At 39.0% G+C, this 23,907-nt stretch overlaps 1 protein-coding gene across 5 annotated transcripts in view; it reads right to left on the minus strand.

Annotated features, from left to right (window-relative positions):
- The window catches only part of LOC126109623 (lysine-specific demethylase 4B-like), a 387,367-nt gene that overhangs the window by 344,414 nt on the left and 19,046 nt on the right, over positions 1–23,907 (minus strand). For all 5 annotated transcript variants that reach the window (XM_049914665.1, XM_049914668.1, XM_049914666.1 and 2 more), the window contains exons 5-6: positions 22,267–22,451; positions 11,773–11,926 (exon numbers count right to left, since the gene is read on the minus strand). In XM_049914665.1, the coding sequence (XP_049770622.1) occupies positions 11,773–11,926; positions 22,267–22,451 (339 nt within the window). The remainder of the gene's footprint in view (positions 1–11,772; positions 11,927–22,266; positions 22,452–23,907) is intronic.

The following is a 23,907-nucleotide window of genomic DNA, read 5'->3' on the forward strand; positions in this document are numbered from 1 at the left end:
TTAGAAGTAACATTCTACTAGTCACCAAAAGGAAATATTGCTGGGCAACTTCAAAGCATGTATTAGCAAAGTAATACATATAGAAAGTTGGGGTTATACCCAGAACAAATACAGAAAGGTAATAAGACTCAAAAACCAGCCTGCGAGCACCCAACGACAGTGACACAGGGTGTTCACAAAACATATACACACGAAATATGTCTTATTAATTTAAATGAATCCACTGATAATTGTGACATTATCCTCAAAAACATGTAGTGGAATGAAGAAATGTGACTGATTACAGTTATTTGAAATTCATAATAGTCTACCTTCCTAATCTGAAACACAGGCATTTACATTTATACCCAGTTTAGGATTACTGATGATTGGTTTGTGGGGCGCTCAACTGCGCAGTCATCAGCACCCATACAAAGTCCCAATTTTTACAGAGTCCAATTTTTTTTACACAGTCCAGTCTAGCCACTGTCACAAATGATGATGAAATGATGAGGACAACACAAACACCCAGTTCCCAGGCAGAGAAAATCCCCATCCTTGCCGGGAATTGAACCCGGGACCCGGTGATGCAGAGGCAGCAACACTAGCCACTGGACCACGAGCTGCGAACTAAGTTTAGGAGTAAGCAACAAAGGTTTTTTCCGCCAAAACTGTCATTGACATTTATCAGAACAAGAGAGAAAATGGCAGGGAAAGGGGACAGGATTGGTATCCCCCAACTAACATTGTTGAGCAGAATTTCAGATTGATCTTGAGATAATCAGAGTACTGAATCGCAAAGAAATCATAAATTCACAGACAAAAATGAGAGTTACAGGTTAAAACAAGCCATCTGTTTACAGTAGAAGTAATACACTGGCATAACAAATATAAAGTGTAAATAAGTTTAAGATCAAATAGCTTCTTCAGAATTATTATAATATGACTGTAAAGACTTCAAAAACTCCACACACCACACATCTCAAACATTATAAATGCACCAAAAAAGAGAAAGATGCTGGAAAGAAAGAAAACCAAGTAATAGCTCAATGATTTTTCATCCACTTGCCTTTCAGAAAGATCAAATTTGGAAATGGCATCACTCATACTGACAGAAGTTAAAATAAACACTAAGGTGCCACAAAACAACTGAGTAATTTGTGAAATATGGAAATAGATAAAACTAGAGAAAATTCTTCAGGAATAGTGAAAAACATCTGATATTCTGATAAAGCCACCACAAGAAAGAAGTCTGCAGTAATCACCACAGAAAGGATATCTACATTAGTTTGCCTACTTGAAGCAAAAGAGAGGAAAACCAGATACAACTACATAGAAATCTCCCTATTCTCTGCCAGCTACAAGATGCCCTTATAGGCCCAACTCCAAAATATAAAAGTACAAAATGACAACCCAATTAGACAACAATTAATCCTAAATCTCTAAAACATCCTTCAACATACCATATGATAGACAAAAAATGTATAATATTCAAAATGAATGTAAAAGTAACCAGACGAAACCTGACAAATAGAACTTCATAAGTCAGACTCCTGACAACTTTCTGACCCACTTGAATTTAAGGATGAGGTCAAAGGGACAACTTGTCACATTACTGTCCAACTCAGTTTTCAAAGTTATCAAGAAATTGCAGAATAAAATTATAGATCTAACTTTCAGCAGATGCCTACCAAACAATATTCACTCACTGTTTCTAATGTTTGCTGCTGATCTTGCAAACCTCTCCAATAATAAACTATAACCCCCTATGTATTGCTCACAGAGAGAGCGTGAGGATAAGATTAGAATAATTACCTTTTTTTTTGTTTGGTTTTAGAGATGAGCGAATCTGAGCATACTATATACTGTATCCACTGATGGTGAGATATGTATTGGACAGCCTGAAGAACAGCGTAAAGCTCCGCAGTAAAAACCAAACACTGGTCGGGGAGCCGAAATCGATTAGGGGTTTCGCCGACAATATAGGCACTCCCAACACCAAATGATGTTTTTGGGCCGTCAGTGTAAATAAATGTGGCATCCTTCATTTGTGCGCATAGAGCAGCAAATGCCCGACGATAAACGAGAGAAGGAGTACCATCCTTGGGAAGCTGACAAAGGTCACAGAGCAGGCAGGTCCGGGTGTGGAGCCAAGGCGGTGCTGTACCCCAGTTGTCAAGAAAGTTTTAGGAAAGTGGAAGGAAAGAGAACATAGCAGTTGACGGAAGTGGATTCCCGGTGGTAGTAGAGAGGAAGAGCGACCTGCATACCCTAAATCCAAGGAGGCGTCGGGGGTGGGGTGGGGGTGGGGGGGGGGGGAGTCATGGGTCGGATTAGCAGACACAGAAGACAGATGGCTAGCATAACAATTCAGAAGGACAGTTCACCAATTGGACTGCAGATGGTCGGCAGTCTCAGCATAAAGGCTTTCCACAGGGCTGGTGTAAAAAGCTCCACATGCTAAACGCAATCCACAGTGGTGGACAGTCGAGACACCGAAGAATAGACAGCCGAGCAGAGGAGTAAACTATGCTTCCGTAGTCCAATTTCGAGCGCACTAAGGCACGATAGAGGCGGAGAAGGACCACTTTGACCGCTCCCCAGGAGGTACCATTCAGAACACAGAGGGTGTTGACGAATCTCAGACAGTGAGCCGAAAGATAGGAAACATGGGAGGACCAGCACAGTTTTCTGTCTAACATGTTGTTGTTGTTGTTGTTGTTGTTGTTGTTGTTGTGGTCTTCAGTCCTGAGACTGGTTTGATGCAGCTCTCCATGCTACTCTACCCTGTGCTAGCTTCTTCATCTCCCAGTACCTACTGCAGCCTACATCCTTCTGAATCTGCTTAGTGTATTCATCCCTTGGTCTCTCTCTTTGTTTTCTGTCAAACATAAGAACCAAGAATTTAGCGATGTCTGCAAATGGAAGGTCGACAGGGCCTATATGTAGAGAAGGCGGAAGACACTCCATACGATGCCAAAAATTGACACAAACTGTCTTACTGGGAGAAAAGTGGAAGCCAGTTTCGATGCTCCAAGAGTGGCGACAATCAGACATCCTTGAAGATGTCATTCAAGAAGGCTGGTCCGTTGAGAGCTGTAGTAGATCGCAAAATCATTCACAACGAGGGAGTCCCAGACATCGGGAAGGAGACAATCCATAATTGGATTTATGGCGATGGCAAACGGTACAACACTTAGCACGGAGCCCTGGGGTACCCCGTTTTCTTGGGAGAAAGTACAGTAGAGAGATTAGTGTTCATCCGAACTTTAAATGTGCGCTCTGCCATAAATTCATGAACAAAAAGGGGCAGTCGACCTTGAAAGCACCAAGAGAACGGTGTGTGGAGGATGCCTGTCCTCCAACAGGTATCGCATTCTCTCTCCAGATTAAAAAATATTGCTACCATTTGGCGTTTTGTGAGAAAATTGTTCATGATATAAGTGGAGAGAGCAACAAGGTGGTCAACTGCAGAACGATGCTTTCTGAAACCGCATTGAGTAGGTGTTAAAAGGCTTCGGGACTCCAGCCACCAGTCTAAACGGCAATTCACCATACGCTCCAAAACCTTACATACACTACTCGTGAGAGAAACTGGGCGATAGCTAGAGGGGAGATGTTTGTCCTTTCCAGGTTTCAGAACAGGAATGACGATAGCTTCCCGCCATCTTCTGGGAAAAGTACTGTCGGTCCAGATTCGATTATAAAGGCGAAGGACGTAAAGCAGACTATGGAGAAATATGGAAATAGGTGGAGATAAAACTACAGAAATTCTTCAGGAATAGTGAAAAAACATCTGATATTCTGATAAATCCAACATTTGGATGTGGATACCATCCGTTCCTGGGGTGGAAGAGCGAGGAGAAGAGAGTGCGTGTTGGAGTTTCCGCATAGAGAAAACAGTATTATAGCTTTCGCTATTTTGAGAGGAGAAAGCAAGAGGTCGCACTTCCGCCGCACGTTTCTTCAGGAGAAAGGCTGGCGGGTAATTTGAAGAGCTCGAAATCTCAGCAACTTGACACTATTGACACTAGTCAATGGTGTTTCACATAAATTGACTGCCTCAGGGGAAAAGATTAATAGAAGTCGAATATCTCTAGCAAGTTGACAAAAATAACATCAATGTTCTGCAAGGCAGTTAATGCCAGAGTGCCACAGAAAACAGAAACTAATAACGTATTTCAGATTTCCACAATTATGTGAATGTACTTTAATTCACTTGATAGTGCCCAACCACAGAAATCTATTTTGATTTCATATGAGGTGAGACCTGTAAACAAAGAGGAAACGGCAAAATCACTAAACGTAAACACGAGTCACTATCCCCCTCCCCACTACAACTCAAGACTCCTCTGCGCATACGCGAATCTGGCAGCTTGGATGCACCAGAAAAAATTTTTCTGGGTAGCATCTGGCTGTTTGTTGCTACTGCTTTGCCAAAATGAGAGAAGGTATTACTCAATTGTTCCTGAAGAGGGGCAGCAGCCTTTACGGTAGTTGCAGGGGCAACAGTCTGGATGACTGACTGATCTGGCCTTGCAACACTAATCAAAACAGCCTTGCTGTGCTGGTGCTGTGAACGGCTGAAAGCAAGGGGGAAATTACAGCAGTAATTCTTCCCGAGTGTATGCAACTCTACTATATGGTTAAATAATGGTGGCATGCTCTTGGGTAAAATATTTCGGGGGTAAAATGGTCCCCCACTCTGATCTCTGGGCGGAGACTACTCAGGGGGAAGTCGTTATCAGGCGAAACTAACTGGCATTCTATGGTTCGGAGCATGGAATGTCAGATTCCTTAAACGGTGTAATGTCCCCACAGAAAATACCCTCTACCACGCACCAATTAATCATTGTCAATCAAACCATCCACAGTCATTCACTTTGGAAAAGTATCTGATCTGATTTTCTCGTAACATATGTGGCGACAGCTCGACAACGCCAAAGTATTTTCTAGTGTGTTTATTCTTTGAAATAACAGAGATGCATATATGCATTCTCCATGGTTGTTAGAGTGGTAACTAGGACAGCTTCTGGAGTATCGGTTGAGGGATTGACGAGTTTCTGAGAGATACAGATTCTGCTTTTCTTCTCGCTAAAGCGAACCAATTAACATTTGTGCCGCTAGCGATTTGTTTGAAGAGAAAGAGACTGTAAACAGAAAATAATTAAGACGTGGAATCACCGGAGATCTGGACATGTAATGGAGATGGATTTAATACACAATTTCCTTCATAAATAAGGTTTGTGACTTTTTTGTTCTGGAGTGAATGAACGAATGAGTTTTTTCTGAATCATTTGATGATCACGTTGGCCCTGTAATTAGTGGGGAAGTTTCAGCTGTGTCGAAGAGAGCCTGCAATCACTAAGTCTGTGTTAAATCGTCCAAAAAGGCTTCGTACACATCTGGAATTCGCAATCTTTCGTAAAAGGAACAAATTGTCTACACGATTGATTCTCCCGACTGAATGCAGTGTTTAACAGTAATAATAAATGTAAAGATCTCTTACAGCAAGCCAGCCACTGATTACCAAGACGAAGGACTCCACCAAAGATTCTATTTGGCTGATTTCACGTAATGAAATATTATATTAAAAACTGTACATAGTAAAGGAGAGAAAGAGAGAGAGAGCGAATGAAAATAGAGATAATACTAATAATCCTCCATTAGTCTAACTTTTCGCCTGTCATCACGGATCATCCAACAAACTGGAGGCCCTTACTTTACTGTATAGATTTCTGTGTGAAGGTGAAGGGATCTTAAAGGCAACAGATACACGTCTATACAGACAAGACATTACACAAAGTTAGCGGCTAGCTGCATTCATCATCTATTCGTAGATGAAGAGACGGCAACTTATTATTCTTAACATTTAAAAAAAATGTTAAAACGGGAAGGTATAAAATTTAAAAAAGGAAATGGATAGGTTGTAGTTTGATATTGTGGGAATTAGTGAAGTTCAGAGGCATGAGAATCAGGACTTTCAGTCAGGTGAATACATGATTATAAATACAGAATCAAACAGGGGTAATACAGGAGTAGGTTTAATAATGAGTAGAAAAACAGGAACGTAGGTAAGCTACTATGAACAGCATTGTGAACACATTATTGTAGCCAAGATAGACACGAAGCTAAACATGCACCACAGTAGTACAGTTTACATGCCAACTAGCTTCACAGATGAGGAGAAGATTGAGGAAATGTATAATGAGATACAAGAAATTATTCAGATGGTTAAAGGAGCTGAAAATTTGAAACTTCCTGGCAGATTAAAACTGTGTGCCCAACCGAGACTCGAACTCGGGACCTTTGCCTTTCGCGGGCAAGTGCTCTACCAACTGAGCTACCGAAGCACGACTCACGCCCGGTACTCACAGCTTTACTTCTGCCAGTACCTCGTCTCCTCCTTCCAAACTTTACAGAAGCTCTCCTTCGAAACTTGCAGAACTAGCACTCCTGAAAGAAAGGATATTGCGGAGACATGGCTTAGCCACAGCCTGGGGGATGTTTCCTTTGCCCTTTGTCCTGCGAGCAGAAGCTCTCCTGCGAGCAGGAGAGCTTCTGTAAAGTTTGGAAGGTAGGAGACGAGGTACTGGCAGAAGTAAAGCTGTGAGTACCGGGCGTGAGTCGTGCTTCGGTAGCTCAGTTGGTAGAGCACTTGCCCGCGAAAGGCAAAGGTCCAGAGTTCGAGTCTCGGTCGGGCACACAGTTTTAATCTGCCAGGAAGTTTCATATCAGCGCACACTCCGCTGCAGAGTGAAATTCTCATTCTGGAGCTGAAAATTTAATGGTCACGGGGAACTGGAATTCGATAGTAGAAAACGGAAGAGAAGGAAAAGTAATAGGGGAATATGGAGTAGGGGAAAGAAATGATAGAGACCTGGTTGAATTTTATACAGAGCATAATTTCATTGTAGCTAACACTTGGTTGAAGAATTGTGAGAGAAGGTTGTAAACATGGCAGGGACCTGGAGACACTGGAAGGTTTCAGATTGATTGTATAATGGTTAGACATAGATTTAGGAACCAGGTTTCAAATTGTACAACATTTCCAGGGGCAGATGTGGACTCTAACCACAATCTATTGGTTATGAACTGCAGATTAAAACTATAGAAACTGCAAAAAGGCAGGAATATGAGGAGATGGATCCTGGATAAACTGAAAGAACCAGAGATTGTAGAGGGTTTGACAAAGAGCATTAGAGAACAATTAACAAGAACAGGGGAAAGGAATACATTAAAAGAAAAATGTGTAGCTTTGAGAGATGAAATAGTGAAGGCTGCAGAGGATCAAGTAGGTAAAAAGACGAGAGCTATTAGAAATCCCTGGGCGACACCAGAGATACTGAATTTAATCAAAGAAAGGAGAAAATATAAAATGCAATACACGATGTAGGAGAAAGGGAATACAAACATCTAAAAAATGGGATCGATAGGAAGTGCAAAATGGCTAAGCAGGAAAGGTTAGGAAACAAATGTGAGGATTTAGAAGCATATATCACTATACTGCCTACAGGAAAATTAAAGAGACCTTTGGAGAAAAGAGAACTGCCTGTATGAAACATGAAGAGCTCAGATGGAAAATCAGTCCCAGGCAAAGAAGGGAAAGCTGAAAAGTGGAAGGAGTATATAGAGGGGCTATACAAGGGAGATGTACTTGCAGGAAAAGTTACAGAAATGGAAGAGGACATAGGGGTAAGACGAGAAGGGAAGAATTTGATAAAGCACTGAAGGACCTAAGTAGAAAAAAGGCCCCTGGAGTAGACAACATTCCATTAGAGCTACTGGTAGCCTTGGGAGAGAGAGTCACGACAAAACTCTTCCACCTGGTGAGCAAGAGGTACGAGACAGGCAAAATACCCTCAGACATCAAGAAGAATATAATAATCCCAATTCCAAAGCAAGCAGGTGCTGCTGACAGGTTTGAAAATTACCGAAATGTCACTTTAATAGGTCACGATGGCAAAATACTAACACTAATCCTTTACAGAAGAATGGAAAAGCTGGTAGAGGCCAACCTTAGGGAAGATCAGTTTGGATTCTGGAGAAATGTAGGAACACGCGAGGCAATACGACTTCCATAGAAGATAGGCATTTGTAGAATAAGAGAAAGCTTTTGACAATGTTGACTGGAATACTCTCTTTCAAATTCTAAAGGTGTCCGGGGTAATTTACAGGGACCGAAAGGTTATTAACAATTTGTACAGAAACCAGATAGCAGTTCTAAGAGTCGAGGGGCATGAAAGGGAAGCAGTGATTGAGAAGGAAGTGAGACAGGACTGTAGGGAATTATAGTCCATGGAGAAGAAACAAAGACTTTGAGGTTTGCTGATGACATTGTAATACTGTCAGAGACAACAAAAGAGTTGGAAGAACTGTGAACAAAATTGACAGTATCTCGAAAGGAGGATATAAGACGAACATCAACAAAAGCAAAACGATGATAAAGGAATGTAGTCGAATTACAAAATGAGACACTTAAAGTAGTAAATAGTTTTGCTATGTGGGAAGCAAAATAACTATTATGGTCAAAGTAGGGAGGATATAAAATGTGGACTGGCAATGGCAAGAAAAGTATTTCTGAAGACGAAAAATTTCTTAACATTGAGAATAAATTAACACATCAAGAGGTCTTTTCTGTAGCCATGTACAGAAGTGAAACATGGACAGTAAATAGTTTAGACAAGAAGAGAATAGAAGCTTTCGAAATGTGGTGCTACAGAAGAATGCTGAAGATTAGATGGGTAGATCACAGGAGGTATTGAATAGAATTAGGGAGAAGAGAAATTTGTGATACAACTAACTGAAAGAAGGGATCAGTTGGTAGGCCACATTCTGAGGCATCAAGGGATCACCAGTTTAGTACTGGAGGGAAGCATGTGAGGTAAAAATCGTAGAGGGAGACCAAAAGATGAATACAGTAAGCATATTCCGAAGAATGTAGGTTGCAGTAGTTACTCGGAGATGAAGAAGCTTCCATAGTATAGAGTAGCACGGAGAGCTGCATCAAACCAGTCTGAAGACCATAACAATAAATGACATTTCTTTTGCAACCTAAGTTTTATTTTTTTCCTCTCATTTATGATTTACTGCAGCAGTATTATTCTGCAGTAGTGGGCTAATGTAAAATTTTTTGTTAGAGTATCAGTTTGTACGAATCAAAACCACAAAAATTTAACTGAAAACTAAAACAATTAAAAATTTCCGGGTTTTCTCCTGGACGAAAAAATTCCCAGCTATTTGTCGCATTTTCTGATTGTCCCAGGTGGTATACAGCCTATAGGAACATGTGAGGTAATACTGGCCCTATGACTTATCTTAGAAGATATGTTAAAGGATGACTAGAATACGCTTTTTGAATTTCTGAAGGTAGCAAGGGTAAAATACAGGGAGCAAAAAACTACTTAACCAGACAGCAGTTATAAGAATCGAGGGGCATGGAAGGGAAACAGTTGCTGAGAAGGGAATGGGACAGGCTTATAGCTGATCCCCAATGTTATTCAATCCTTACATTGAGCGAGCAGTAAAGGAAACCAAATAAAAATCTGATGAGAAATTAAATTTCATGAAGAAGAAATAAAAATGTTGCCATTTGTTGATGGCACTATATTACTGCCTAGAAATGGCAAATGACTCTGAAGAGCAGCTGAATGGAAAGGATAGTGCATTGGAGGAAGAGGGTGGGGGTAATGAACATGAACTAAGGTAAAGGAAGGATAATAGAATTATGACAAATTAAATGAGTCTATGCTGAGGGAATTAGATTAGCAAATGACACATTAAAAGTAGCACCAAAATAACTGATGATGGAAAAACAGAACAACATATAGACTGGCATTACTAAGAAAACCCTTTCTGAAAAAGAGGATTCTGTTAACAATGAATTAAATTTAAGTGGTAGGATGTCTTTTTCCAAAGGTTATTTGTCTGCAGTGTAGCCTTGTACATAAGTGAAATATGAACAGTATGCAATTCAAACAAGAAGAGAACAGAGCTTGTGAAATGTGGTACTACACAAGAATGTTGAAAATTCAGCAGGTAGACCAAATAACTGATGAGAGGGTACTAAATAGAATTGGGGAAAATAGAAATTTCTGGCATAACTTGACTAAAATAAGGAATAGACTGAGAACAGACAGCCAGAAACATCAAGAACTGTCCATTTGGTAATCAAGGGAAGTGGAGGGGTGGAGAATAAAAACTGGAGAGTGCGACCAAGGCTTGAATACAGTTAAGTTAATTAAGCAGAGATGAAGAGACCTAAATAGGCCTACACCCATCTGAACATTTGTTAGGGTACTGTTTCAAAATCTGAAATAAATCAACAAAGAATTTTGAGATTTTTGATAACAAGACTTGTCATTCTATAGTACTATAGATTTTAAATATATATTTCTATACAATATAATAAGAAAATAATTGTAGTTTACGTCTGTCCAACGATTTATTTCAGTATTGTGTAAAAATTCGAAGTAAATCAGTCAAGAACTCCTTGTTATTTTTGATAATAAAGTTCCCCATTCATTAAGTAAGCATTGGGACTGTTAATAGTTTTAAAAATATCGTGAATCTGATAAAAAAAGCATCATTATTGGTCGTCAATATATTTAAAAAAGATTTTCGATATATCCACGGAAAAAATATTTAAGTGTCGGAGGGGGAAAATTATCAGCTGCACATTACTGCCAGTTTTAGAGCTGTATATTTAAGAACTGTACATCAACAAGCTAGAAGCTTGCTCATCCCCCTTATAGCAAGAATTGGAAGGAAAACAATGCACATTCACACTTGGTGATAATCACTTTGCTGACAATGGTACTGCAGGTAAGTAGCACAATGAAAGGTGTCCAATGAGTCCATCGTCCTGTTATGTATGTGATTTGTCTGGAGCACTTAATCTTGACATCCCCCCCCCCTTTTTTTCATTTCTGTAAATGCCAGAGACCTATCAGATGTAGTGTCAAAATTGCATGGTGAAGTACAACATTGCAGTTTCTATTGCTAGCACCAGGCACCAATTCCATCTGCATTTCACCTCACACATCTTCACTCACCATAAAGACCAATCTTGTAATTTAGATTTTTGGTCATCAGTTTCAGCATTTGTATTTGAAGAATGCCAATGTGAAAAAAATAGCACACTAGTCATGTTAAAAAATTTTTTTTAACACAACTGGTTTGTTATTTCCTTACACTGGGTATCTTTTTATTCCATTCACACTGCCAGCCCCCAGTGCAATTGGACTACTACTTTGTGCCATCTATACTTGCTTCACACAGTCAAAGAGAAAGACTGTTTATTAAGAGTATTGGGGAAAATTATGAAGTATTTTTCCAAATTTTTGATAACAACGTTAAATGACTTGTCTTTATATAGCAGTTGGCTTGTTACACACATACACCCATTGCTTACATTATTCCCACACTGTCTTCCATTGACTCATTATCTTTCATCCTTGAGAAGCCAATAAATGAGTTAAGGAGAAATCTGATAAAAATGCAAGACATATCTGTTACAGTACAAATACAAAACAGAAGCTCTTCTGCAACATCCAGCAATGAATCGCCACCTTTAGTTAATTTACATAAAACAGTTCAATAAAAATGTGTAACAGACAAAAAACGTTTCTGAGACAACTCTAACTCATCCAAGGAGTTTTTCTTAAAGCTTGCAAGTTTTGCATGTACCTGTGAATGACTCAACTCGGCATTTCTGCTATTTGGTGAGTTATCTCCTTTACTCCTAAATTATTTAATGTAAAGAGTATCACACATGCTATGAAAGTTACTCACTTTATTGAAAGGAATGGAGTACTTTCTCATTACTCTCGGAGATATTAGCGACATTTTGTGCCGCAGGAAGGCAGGACAGCTTTTTGAAGCCTCAGGGAAAAATCCTGTTGCCAACCGCTCAAACCTGCGGCCGTGCTCTGGTGGGATGGCATACCTGAAACAGGTAAGGAAAAAATTAATTACACAGAATAGCAGTACCATATGAGTGAATTTCAAGCTATGCTTGAAGATGAATGTTCATTCCTCCAACACACAGATCCTGAAAATCTCTTTTTGTCTTAGGGGAAGTGGTTTTTTTCCTTCTTTTACAATATTAACCGTTTGAAAATGTATTTGTTCACATAGAAACCACATAAGGCCAACCAAAACATCCATCCAAGCTCATTATGCAAACTGCAACTCACTTTACTGATTATCACAATCACACAATTTACTTCCAATGAAGAAGGACAATTTTGAATATTGAAATGCATGCTTCAACTTTAATTTTTTCCTATCCACTGTTCCATGCTTCAAGTATGTGATTAGCAGTTGTATTCATTTCTTTAGTGTTTGTATTCTAACAAGGATTTTTAATTATTACATTACAATTAAATACCCTTCAAAGCAGATAATGAAAAACTAATATCATGGCACTCCATAACAAAGTAACTATACCTCACATGGTACTATGGAGCCTCATTGATAATTAAATTAATAAATTGATTAAGAAACCTTTTTGGGTGTGGTATCCAAGTTTGGCACTTTTCTTTGTCCAGTCCTACAGCCTCTCCTTCATTAAATTGGCTTTCTTGGTCCCGCCCCACTCTTTGTTGTTTCCCCATTCATGAGATCACTTACCAGCTGAAGAATGGACACATTCCTGTTCAGGTTATTTCTGGTTCGTGATTGAAGATGATCCACGCATTCACTGCTGCAATCTCTACGATATTGTAAAACACACCCATCAACTGTCTCCTGCAAGTAACCTTAGTTGAATAGTTAAAAGTTATTTGAATGCCCACATGTTCAGAGCACACTTGGTGGTGGTTTAGAAGGTAACAGTTAAGTTTCTTCTTGCTTTCTTTATTCACTGCTGCTTCTGGGTGTAGAATGCTGAGAATGATGCCATTCTTATTCTTCCTCCCTCAGTACACTGTTCTAGTGCCCCCTGGTTTATCAGTCTATTTTAGGATGACTGTGGGAAGCGGATCAGAATTGTTCCCATTAACAACGTTTTCTTCTGCCAGAATTTTGTGGCAAGCTGATGGGCACTATCTGTTGTCACGTTCCTTCCTCAGTTTAGAAATGACTCCACAAGGCGAAGAATGACACACTTTCCCTATTACTGGTTGTCTCGTCAGCTTTGCAAGTGCACTTAAGATACATCTGCAGCAATTAAAAACTTGAGTCCAAGTTGGCACGTTTGTTCGGCATCTAGTAGGTAAATCTGCACATTCCTTTTCTCGGGTAACTGCTCACCAACTGCAATAGTGTCACCAGGTTGGTACCAGCAGAGGCAGTTTTGCATGAACTGTTTTCCTTATTTGTCAACACAGGTGCCTCGAGCTCAGGACAATTTCTCAAGTTTGCAGAGTGTCTCTCGTCATTTTATTCCTGACCTATTAGGCCTCCAAGGATGTGATCAAACGACATCTGAACACTTTTTGCACAAAAGGCACCTGTTGAGTACATGAAACCAACCATAGCCTCAGATTACTCCAAAAATATGGTCTAAGTGGTGCTTTTATTCCATTCTGAGCATTTGGTTGTGTGTGTGTATTTTTATGACATGGAGCATGCAATCATCAGAAGGAAGTCAGAAGGTCCTGTTGACAGTCATCCAATCAGTAGCAGGCAAACACAAAGTGCCATCCCCTCTCCTTTAGGGTGTTCAGAACAGCCCTTCTTCCAGGAAAGAGTATGTCTGTGACCTTCCATTCCATCACTAGCTGCTGTCTTAACTATTGTGGAAAGAATTGAGATGGGAGTCACCCACTTAAAGTCGTGTTCAATTCACAGTCAACTGTCTAGTAGAGACCACCACCTGAATATGATAATCCACTTTCTGGTTTAGTATCTCTGTTGAGAGTATGCAAAATTTCTTCGTTAGCAAGACCCTCCTAATGCAACATGACTGAAAACAACTGTTACAGGGCGTAAACTCTACCTGTTTGATGAAGCAAGTAATAATAAGAATACACAAAATACAACTGAAAAATTATGTCACAATATTTGACAATGTATGTATCATCATTAATAGTAGCAACTGTTGAATACAGAAAAATGCAAAACTAGTATCTCCGTAATTATGAAAGCAGCAACATACTAAAAAGGAGTTAACCAGGAGCTCAACAAACACCTCAAGTTGATCTTTGCACACTTCATAAAAATCAAGATATTAAACAAACTGGAGTACATTATTGTTAAAAGTAGAAGAAATGAGGAAAAATCAAGGCAAAAGTTTGGAGGAAGCATCTTGAAGACTGAATTCGTCGCATCAGAATTGAAAGTTGCAATGTGTGTTTAAAGCCCTTTACTGTTCTATGTTAATATTCACAGCTCCCTGATGGCAGCTACCTACACTGTTTATTTTTTCTTAGAGTATTTATTTTTGTATTGTGGCATGCTACAGTGTCTCTATGAAATGAATTTCAAAATTAGAGTTCTTTTAATAAAGAAAAAATATATGTTCAACAACGATTTTAATTATGACAGTTATACATTTATTGAAGATAGTGCTGCAAACGCCGATAACACACCAGAGACTATATATGTTGAAGATCCTGTTACATATGGCATCGCTTACAGTTTTGGGGAATCTCTTAGTTCTGCAAGTATACAAATGTAATGTATGTCACGGAATACTTGTAAGATTGCAAAGTTACCTTTCATCATGCAATAAAACAAAAGCTGTTTTACTTTTCAACAAATGTATTTAAAAAAAAAAAATCATTGTCTCTCACATGTACATCATGTTAAAAGGAGGTGCTGGTAAACTTCAGAGAGGCATTCCACGTGAAACCAATCAATTAAAAAAACTGAACCTTAATTATTCAGAATTTATCACTTTATCCCACCTATCGAAGCAAGATAAAAATCCAAAAATAATTTTTTTTTTCTTCAAGTTATGAATTTTTAAAGTTTTCAAAATTGTGCAGTTTTTTCCACGTATCGAAACCTTAAAGTACTTGAAATAGGGACCTGAAATTTATACCACTTTATTCAGTTTATTATAGGCTTTAAAAAATGTGCTGCCTGACCAAATTCATTAAAACATTTTTCCAAATCCAAAACTTTTTGGAATACTGAAAAATTCCAAATTGGGTTTTTTGTATTAGGGGAGAAAAAAGTATGTTAGTTAATGTGTGTGTCAAATTTCCTGATGGTATTCCATAGGGAACATATAGAAATAAATCTTATTTTAGCTATTTGTAATGCCGACTGTATCTCAACTGCACTTTTTTGGTAAGCTAGCTCATTAAGCTACCGTTAAAATGAAATTATTGAGAACTGATTAAGCATACTTTACCATATCATTTTAAAACTGTATTAAACTATGCCATACAACAACTAACAAAAATAATGTAAAGGACAGCATGCATTTTCTATTTTATATAACTTAATTTACATAAGTAGTTTTGTGTGTGTGTGTGTGTGTGTGTGTGTGTGTGTGTGTGTGTGTGTGTGTCACGTACTTTCACTTCTGCTGACAGTAATTCACATCACCAGATATGAATCATTTGGACAAAATTCGCAAAGCATTGGTCAGGGAATAAGAACCAGGGTGCTTTTTGCATGGATAACTCTAAGTACTTGAGCCTAGGTGATAATGGGGCAGAAAACTGCCAGTATCACGATTTAAAACGCTTAATCGCCTATTAAAATGTTGAAAGACACGTACTGGAGTACAACTAGCACTAAGCACAGCCCACAAAGTGGAATACTATACCTGCTGTATTCCAACACAAGCAGTTCATCGTTTTATTGGGAAATGAAGCATTTTAATTTACAGTATTCTGGAGTATTGCTCTGCGGTGTGGGATCCGCATCAGGTGGGACTGACGGATGACATCGAAAAAGTACAAAGAAGGGCAGCTCGTTTTGTATTATCACAAAATAAGGGAGATAGTGTCACAGACATGATACATGAATTGGAGTGGCAAGCATTAAAACAAAGCGTTTTTCGTTGCTATGGAATCTTCATGAAATTTCAATCACCATTTTTCTCCTCCGATTGTGAAAACATTCTGTTGGCACCCACCTACATAGGGAGAAATGATCATCACAATAAAATAAGAGAAATCAGGACTCGCACAGAAAAATTAAAGTGCTCGTTTTCCCGCATGCCATTCGAGAGTGGAACGGCAGAGAGACGGCTTGAAAGTGGTTCATTGAACCCGCTGTCAGGCACTTCATTGTGAATAGCAGAGGAATCACGTAGATGTACGTGTAATTCATGATACTGGCACATTTGTGTCAGTCACCGGACAATGCTCATACAGAATAAAATCAGTGACTTAAATGCACAGACAATAAAAGTCAAAGTGGTTTCTTAACATCCATATTAATCAGCTGTGAAACAACAACATTATCAAATATTAATTTCCTCCGACTGTTCGAGTAGGATGAAGCATATATGCCATCAGTCACTTCGATGTGAGAAATGATAATCGTGTGGCATAAAAAAGGAGTTTGGCAGAACATTTTTATAAAGCCCTAGCAGTCACAGAGACACAAAAGTATCAGGCATTTACGGCTATCAACAGAAGCCAACGCAAAGGAAATTTTTTTTTCCCGATTTTAAGGATTTTGGTAGTCAAAAAATTCAAACAGATCCAGATGCTGTTGAACAGATTATAGGACTTGTTGCTTGCATGTATGACAACAGTGGACGGCTTTTATGCTACCCAGAGATGAAGAAGCAGAAGTAACACGTCATTGTGGATCTACTCTTTCCTTTTCAAAAGCAAGACGACCAGATAAATTAACTGTGATAAAAAAAGTTCATACTTTGTAAATCAAATCCCTCAAATGCCACTGGAAGAACATATAGACTTTACATGAAGAGCTGCAAAAAATCTCAAATTGTATTGCACGTGAATGTGCTGTTACATCAGTTATATCATTATTGTTTGGGACAGCGATGTTATGTCATTTAAATGAAAAGTGCAATTCATAATTTTAGACTAATAAGATTGTTGGTGGATCACCATACCATCTTTTCTGTTGAAGACTAGTAAAAAATTTCATTTTTCGACACACTCTAATAGCACATTGTTAAATATCAACAGCTACATCCTTTTTTAATTAATAATACTGATCAATAGTAACATATCTGTAAAATGAAGGGATTATTACGTAAATTGTGTGTAGTGTTGTTTTGCGAATGTGTTATGGTGTCTGTTAAAATGTTTTCACAATTAACATCAGAAAGCTAATTGTGTATTGAAATTTAAGGGTATAATTCTGTTAATGTAAAAGTGTCACTAAATAAAAATAATAATTTGACAATTTTATTTAGTTTTTGACATGTTACCCATAAAATTTATTATACAGGGTGATTCAAAAAGAATACCACAACTTTAAAAATTGTGTATTTAATGAAAGAAACATAATATAATCTTCTGTTATACATCATTACAAAGAGTATTTAAAAAGGTTTTTTTTCACTCAAAAACAAGTTCAGAGATGTTCAATATGGCCCCCTCCAGACACTCGAGCAATATCAACCCGATACTCCAACTCGTTCCACACTCTCTGTAGCATATCAGGCGTAACAGTTTGGATAGCTGCTGTTATTTCTCGTTTCAAATCATCAATGGTGGCTGGGAGAGGTGGCCGAAACACCATATCCGTAACATATCCCCATAAGAAAAAATCGCAGGGGGTAAGATCAGAGCTTCTTGGAGGCCAGTGATGAAGTGCTCTGTCACGGGCTGCCTGGCGGCCGATCCATCACCTCGGGAAGTTGACGTTCAGGTTTCATAACTAACCTTTTTCGTAGGACTCTCCATACAGTTGATTGTGGAATTTGCAGCTCTCTGCTAGCTCTGCGAGTCTATTTTCCTAGGCTGCGAACAAATGCTTGCTGGATGCGTGCTACATTTTCATCACTCGTTCTCGGCCGTCCACAACTTTTCCCTTTGCACAAACACCCATTCTCTGTAAACTGTTTATACCAACGTTTAATACACCACCTATCAGGAGGTTTAACACCATACTTCGTTCGAAATGCACGCTGAACAACTGTCGTCGATTCACTTCTGCCGTACTCAATAACACAAAAAGCTTTCTGTTGAGCGGTCGCCATCTTAGCATCAACTGACGCTGACGCCTAGTCAACAGCGCCTCAAGCGAACAAATGTACAACTAAATGAAACTTTATAGCTCCCTTAATTCGCCGACAGATAGTGCTTAGCTCTGCCTTTTGTCGTTGCAGAGTTTTAAATTCCTAAAGTTGTGGTATTCTTTTTGAATCACCCTGTATGTTCCCACTGGAACATCATGAAATTTGACACACAAACTAACAAATAATGTTTAAGTAAGATATCTTTTAATGTACAAGTAAGATACCTTTTTCCTCTAAACAAAAAAATCCAATTCTGAATTTTTCAAAATAAAAAAATAATTTTATCTGAGAAAATGCAGCATTGTTGTTAATTATCATCACACATACTCTAAAGCTTATATGAAACTGAATAAAATGATAGAAATTTTAGGTCAGTAAGTCCAATAGTTTTTGAGACTGGTGATTTTAAGGTTTCAAAATGCAACAAAAATGGCATAATTTTGGAAGCTGCAACAATTAATAACTCAAAAATGACAGATCCCAAAAGTTTTTCATTTGGGATTTCTAACAATGGAAAACCCAAGTAGGAATTTAAGATTTCTCACGCAAACAACTATAAGTGCACAAAAAAATTATCAAAATATGAGCTAAAGAACCAGACCACTGGTTGATTTCACACAGACTGATCCCACACTCTTATGACCAATTCCTATTACTTTCACATCAACATGGATGGAAAATTACAGCACGAGTACAGACAGCTTTTAATGTCGACATATGGCTTTCAACACAACAGTGGTTGTTTGAAAAGCAAATTAAAGCAAGTTAACACACTAAGACACTGCCAAAAATGCATGAAAGTGACAAAATTAACCTCACCCATTTCATGATCACAAAGAGCAAGCACACGCTGCCGATTACCATATCAGAAGTTTACCAACATCTCAGACACATTTTAACCAAATGAAAGACATACATAGAGCATGTTTCAGTACTGATTAAACAATGGAAAGCCCAGGCTGTCACATCAACAATATTATGAATAGGATAGATTGTTGCTCAGTGCAAAGATGGCATGATGATTTGGAGACAGGCACAACAAAAGAGACTGTTACAACACATTCAGCTTTCAACTGAAACCTTCTTCAGTAAAAAAAAAATTACACACACACACACACACACACACACACACACACACACACACACACACACACACACACACACACACACTTGCAGTGGCTGGAGATAGCTGTCATGTGTGAGCGAGGTGTGCTTGCTTGTGTGTCTTTTGTTTCTGAAGAAGACTTCGGCCAAAAGCCCAATGTGTAACAGTTTTCATTGTGCCTGCCTGCAACACAAAGTGTCACCTTTATGATGAGTAGCAATCTATACTTTTAATAGTGATCAAACTTTTAATAGTGATCATATTGTGGTTATAATAGAAGGAAACATTCCATGAAGGAAAAATATACCTAAAAACAAAGATGATGTGACTTACCAAATGAAAGTGCTGGCAGGTCGACAGACACACAAACGAACACAAACATACACACAAAATTCAAGCTTTCGCAACAAACTGTTGCCTCATCAGGAAAGAGGGAAGGAGAGGGAAAGACGAAAGGATGTGGGTTTTAAGGGAGAGGGTAAGGAGTCATTCCAGTCCCGGGAGCAGAAAGACTTACCTTATGGGGAAAAAAGGACGGGTATACACTCGCACACACACACATATCCATCCACACATATACACATATACAGACATATGGGGAAAAAAGGACGGGTATACACTCGCACACACACACATATCCATCCACACATATACAGACACAAGCAGACATATTTAAATATGTCTGCTTGTGTCTGTATATGTGTGGATGGATATGTGTGTGTGTGCGCGCGCGAGTGTATACCCGTCCTTTTTTCCCCATAAGGTAAGTCTTTCTGCTCCCGGGACTGGAATGACTCCTTACCCTCTCCCTTAAAACCCACATCCTTTCGTCTTTCCCTCTCCTTCCCTCTTTCCTGATGAGGCAACAGTTTGTTGCGAAAGCTCATATTGTGGTTACTAAGATATTACAAATAAACATATCAGTGAAAACAAATATGCGCAGATATTCTGTCAGTCAAATACTGGATATTAGCAAGACTTGTGACAGGCTGCTCATTACACTTAGCAATCTGAGTACTGAAAATTGGGGGAAAAAGGAAAGAGCTTACAGAACAGTAGCTGAATTTCAGAACTGCACCCACAAATACAAAAATTCATAAATTGCTGAAGCTAAAGACAGCCTCCAGCAATATATCTCCTATAAACCTGCAACAAACAGTATACAACGAAACATTCTTGTAAGCTTATTTTTTTTTACATGTGCAAGTTCTGGATCTACAATGAGAGTAACTGTGACTGTGGTGCAGATGGTGGCGATATGTTCATGTGGTAGGAGAGTGATGTAGCTAGGGATGAGCAATTACTTCTAATTAATCAATTAGTGGTAATTATTCTGGTAATCAAATTTCAACATACCAATATTTCTTTCACATCAATTCATTTAATGCAATGTATTATCCTTATGACATGGAAAGAAATCAGACTGTCCACTAATACTCATCACATACCATCAGCTGAAGCTTGAACATTTCACGTTGACTGTGTCCTGTTTATGATTCTTGCCAACAAACGATCTAATAGCAGTGGCTCTTAAGCAGCACCACAAAGTTGTGTGTTCTTTGTATCAATTCAGCAAGAATGACATACCAAGCTTGGCTGTAAATACAGCCGTAACCATGGTAAATGCTACTGTCCTGAAGAAACAGACACAGAAGGTTGTTGAAGTCTGAGAATCGAAAGTACAGTTACTGGCTAGTGCAGATAATTTTTGTGGGATCCTAATTTCAATAGATCAGGAGCAGAGCTCTTCCACAACAACAAACAAAGCTAATTTAGTGTCTGAAGTTCAAACGATTTACACCAACATTTAACTGACAGAAAATCTCTGCACTTCTGGAAAGACAATGAGGCAGTGTACTTTTTTACTGTACAATGTGTCTAATACACATCTAGGAATAGTGGTTCTGGGGTACAATACACAGAGGATATGGTGGCCAAGACAAAGCGGCCAATTTTCACTCAACGAGCTGGGAGAGGTCATTTGTTCGTTCAGAAGGGACATGTTTGCCTGCTTTCAACAGGTCAACCACGCACTGCGATGACAAAGTCAAGGTGCATGCACTGGAGTTTTCTCAAATGATTTCACAGAAACTATTCAGTGAAAAAATTTCATTCTTATGTTATAGCTCTATATGTCGGCTCATGACATATTTTCACCAAGAGTTTTATTTCATCAAATAACACTGTCCTTTGTGGTACAAGTGGGAAAGCATATCTCTGACTTAATGTTAACTTTACAGTGCAACACATTTTTAATTAAGTTAGTGAACTTGTGCGTCAACATGGTGGGAATTTGCCAGTACAGTGCAACCACATTTTATGCAACTTCTTATTCTTTGGAACACTTTTCACGAGTTTTTATAGATTTGCTTGTACGGTATGGTACTACACACCATTTGTAACGCATTTTCCGTAACGTCAATTCCAAAATAAGACATCACTGTGGATTAGCATTATGGCAGTAGCAGCAGCATGCTAGCCAGTGACGTCACAGGTATCACATGACTCGAATGGAGCGTTTTAGCAGGCTTTCAAATTATGAGTTTCATTTTCATTTTTATAAAAGAATACTGAAATTCAAGAGTATAAAAAATCTTGATAGATGCACAAAATGATATAATTAATCATTTAAGGCAACACAAGCCCAATGTATGTGCTCCTACTGTTTTGCTCATTTTAAACTTCCACTCTTACATCACTTTTCTGCTTTTCAGATTTATAAACTGGTAAACAGTCTTCTATTCTACCCTTCCTTAAATATATCTGCCTCCTTAACTTTATGTTGACTTCTGCACCTATTTCCAAAGCAGACTTTTTTTCTCTACAATAACACTAAACATCCCCAGGCCCCAAATTACAAAATTAGATGTATACCCAGTCCACATACGAAATCCACATATTGTGCCCAAATTAGCAACAGTTGCAGAAAATGACTGTCTTCTCATAGCTCTTACGCAAATTTCTTGACAGGTTCGAGTAATATTACATACAAAGAAACAATGACATCTGAATAAAAAAGGCATGTGAGAAACATTTTACGTCTAATTTCTTTACTTACCATGTCTTTGGTGCCCCAAAATGGAGATAGTTAATACTATAGAGATCCATATCTTCTGTATGCCATGCAAAGGTGGTTTTCCACATTCCAAAATACAAGTACGCGGTGTTAACTCCATCTATGCTAATGCCGTAATCCTCATTCACATAATCTAATATGGTTCCCAGATGGTTTATGTTCCACACCTGCAGATAATATGGTGTACAGAATAACCAACAAAACAGTAATATTTTATAAAATAAATAGAAATAAAGCTGAACATTATTCTTATTTGTAGAATAAAACACGGAAAGATAACATCACAAATATGAACTTATCTCACACAGCAATTAAACAAAATCTATATCATAGTACATAATATGGATATAATAGAGCGAAACATTCCACATGGGAAAAATATATCTAAAAACAAAGATGATGTGACTCACCAAACGAAAGTGCTGGCAGGTCGATAGACACACAAACAAATACAAACATACACACAAAATTCAAGATTTCGCAACCAACGGTTGCTTCATCAGGAAAGAGGGAAGGAGAGGGAAAGACTAAAGGATGTGGGTTTTAAGGGAGAGGGTAAGGAGTCACTCCAACCCCGGGAGCGGAAAGACTTACCTTAGGGGGAAAAAAAGGACAGGTATACACTCGCACACACACCCATATCCAACCGCACATACACAGACACAGGCAGACATTTGTAAAGGCAAAGAGTTTCGACAGAGATGTCAGTCGAGGCAGAAGTACAGAGGCAAAGATGATGTTGAAAGACAGGTGAGGTATGAGCGGCGGCAACTTGAAATTAGCGGAGGTTGAGGCCTGGCGGATAACGAGAAGAGAGGATATACTGAAGGGCAAGTTCCCATCTCCGGAGTTCTGACAGGTTGGTGTTAGTGGGAAGTATCCAGATAACCTGGACGGTGTGTAACACTGTGCCAAGATGTGCTGGCCATGTGCCAAGGCATGTTTAGCCACAGGGTGATCCTCATTACCAACAAACACTGTCTGCCTGTGTCCATTCATGCGAATGGGCAGTTTGTTGCTGGTCATTCCCACATAGAAAGCTTCACAGTGTAGGCAGGTCGTACTCTCTGCTGGAAATATCACTTTGCCACAAAGAAAAATGATCCTAATCCTACTCCTAATGATCCAAATCCCCAAGACACTATCCAAATTGAACCCTGCCTGGAACAGTTCCGTCCTCCGTCACAGCGGGACCCACCTCCTCTTCCTCAAAATCACCCTCTCCAAACCTTCCAGGAATTTCTGACTTCCAGCCTTGCCTCTCAATCCTTCTTAAAAAACCTTAATCCTACTCCCAACATCACCACTGCTGAAGCCCAGGCTATCCGTGATCTGAAGGCTGACCGATCCATCGTCATTCTTCCGGCTGACAAGGGCTCCACGACCGTGGTACTTTATCGTCAGGAGTATGTGACGGAGGGACTGCGTCAGCTTTCAGACCACTCCAAATACAAAGTTTGCCAAGGTAATCCCATTCCTGATGTCCAGGCGGAGCTTCAAGGAATCCTCAGAACCTTAGGTCCCCTACAAAACCATTCACCTGACTCCAACCTCCTGACCCCACCGACGCCCCGCACCCCTACCTTCTACCTAAAATTCACAAACCCTATCATCCCGGCCGCC

The sequence above is a fragment of the Schistocerca cancellata genome, chromosome 12 (genome assembly GCF_023864275.1).
Source record: "Schistocerca cancellata isolate TAMUIC-IGC-003103 chromosome 12, iqSchCanc2.1, whole genome shotgun sequence".
NCBI lineage: Eukaryota > Metazoa > Arthropoda > Insecta > Orthoptera > Acrididae > Schistocerca > Schistocerca cancellata.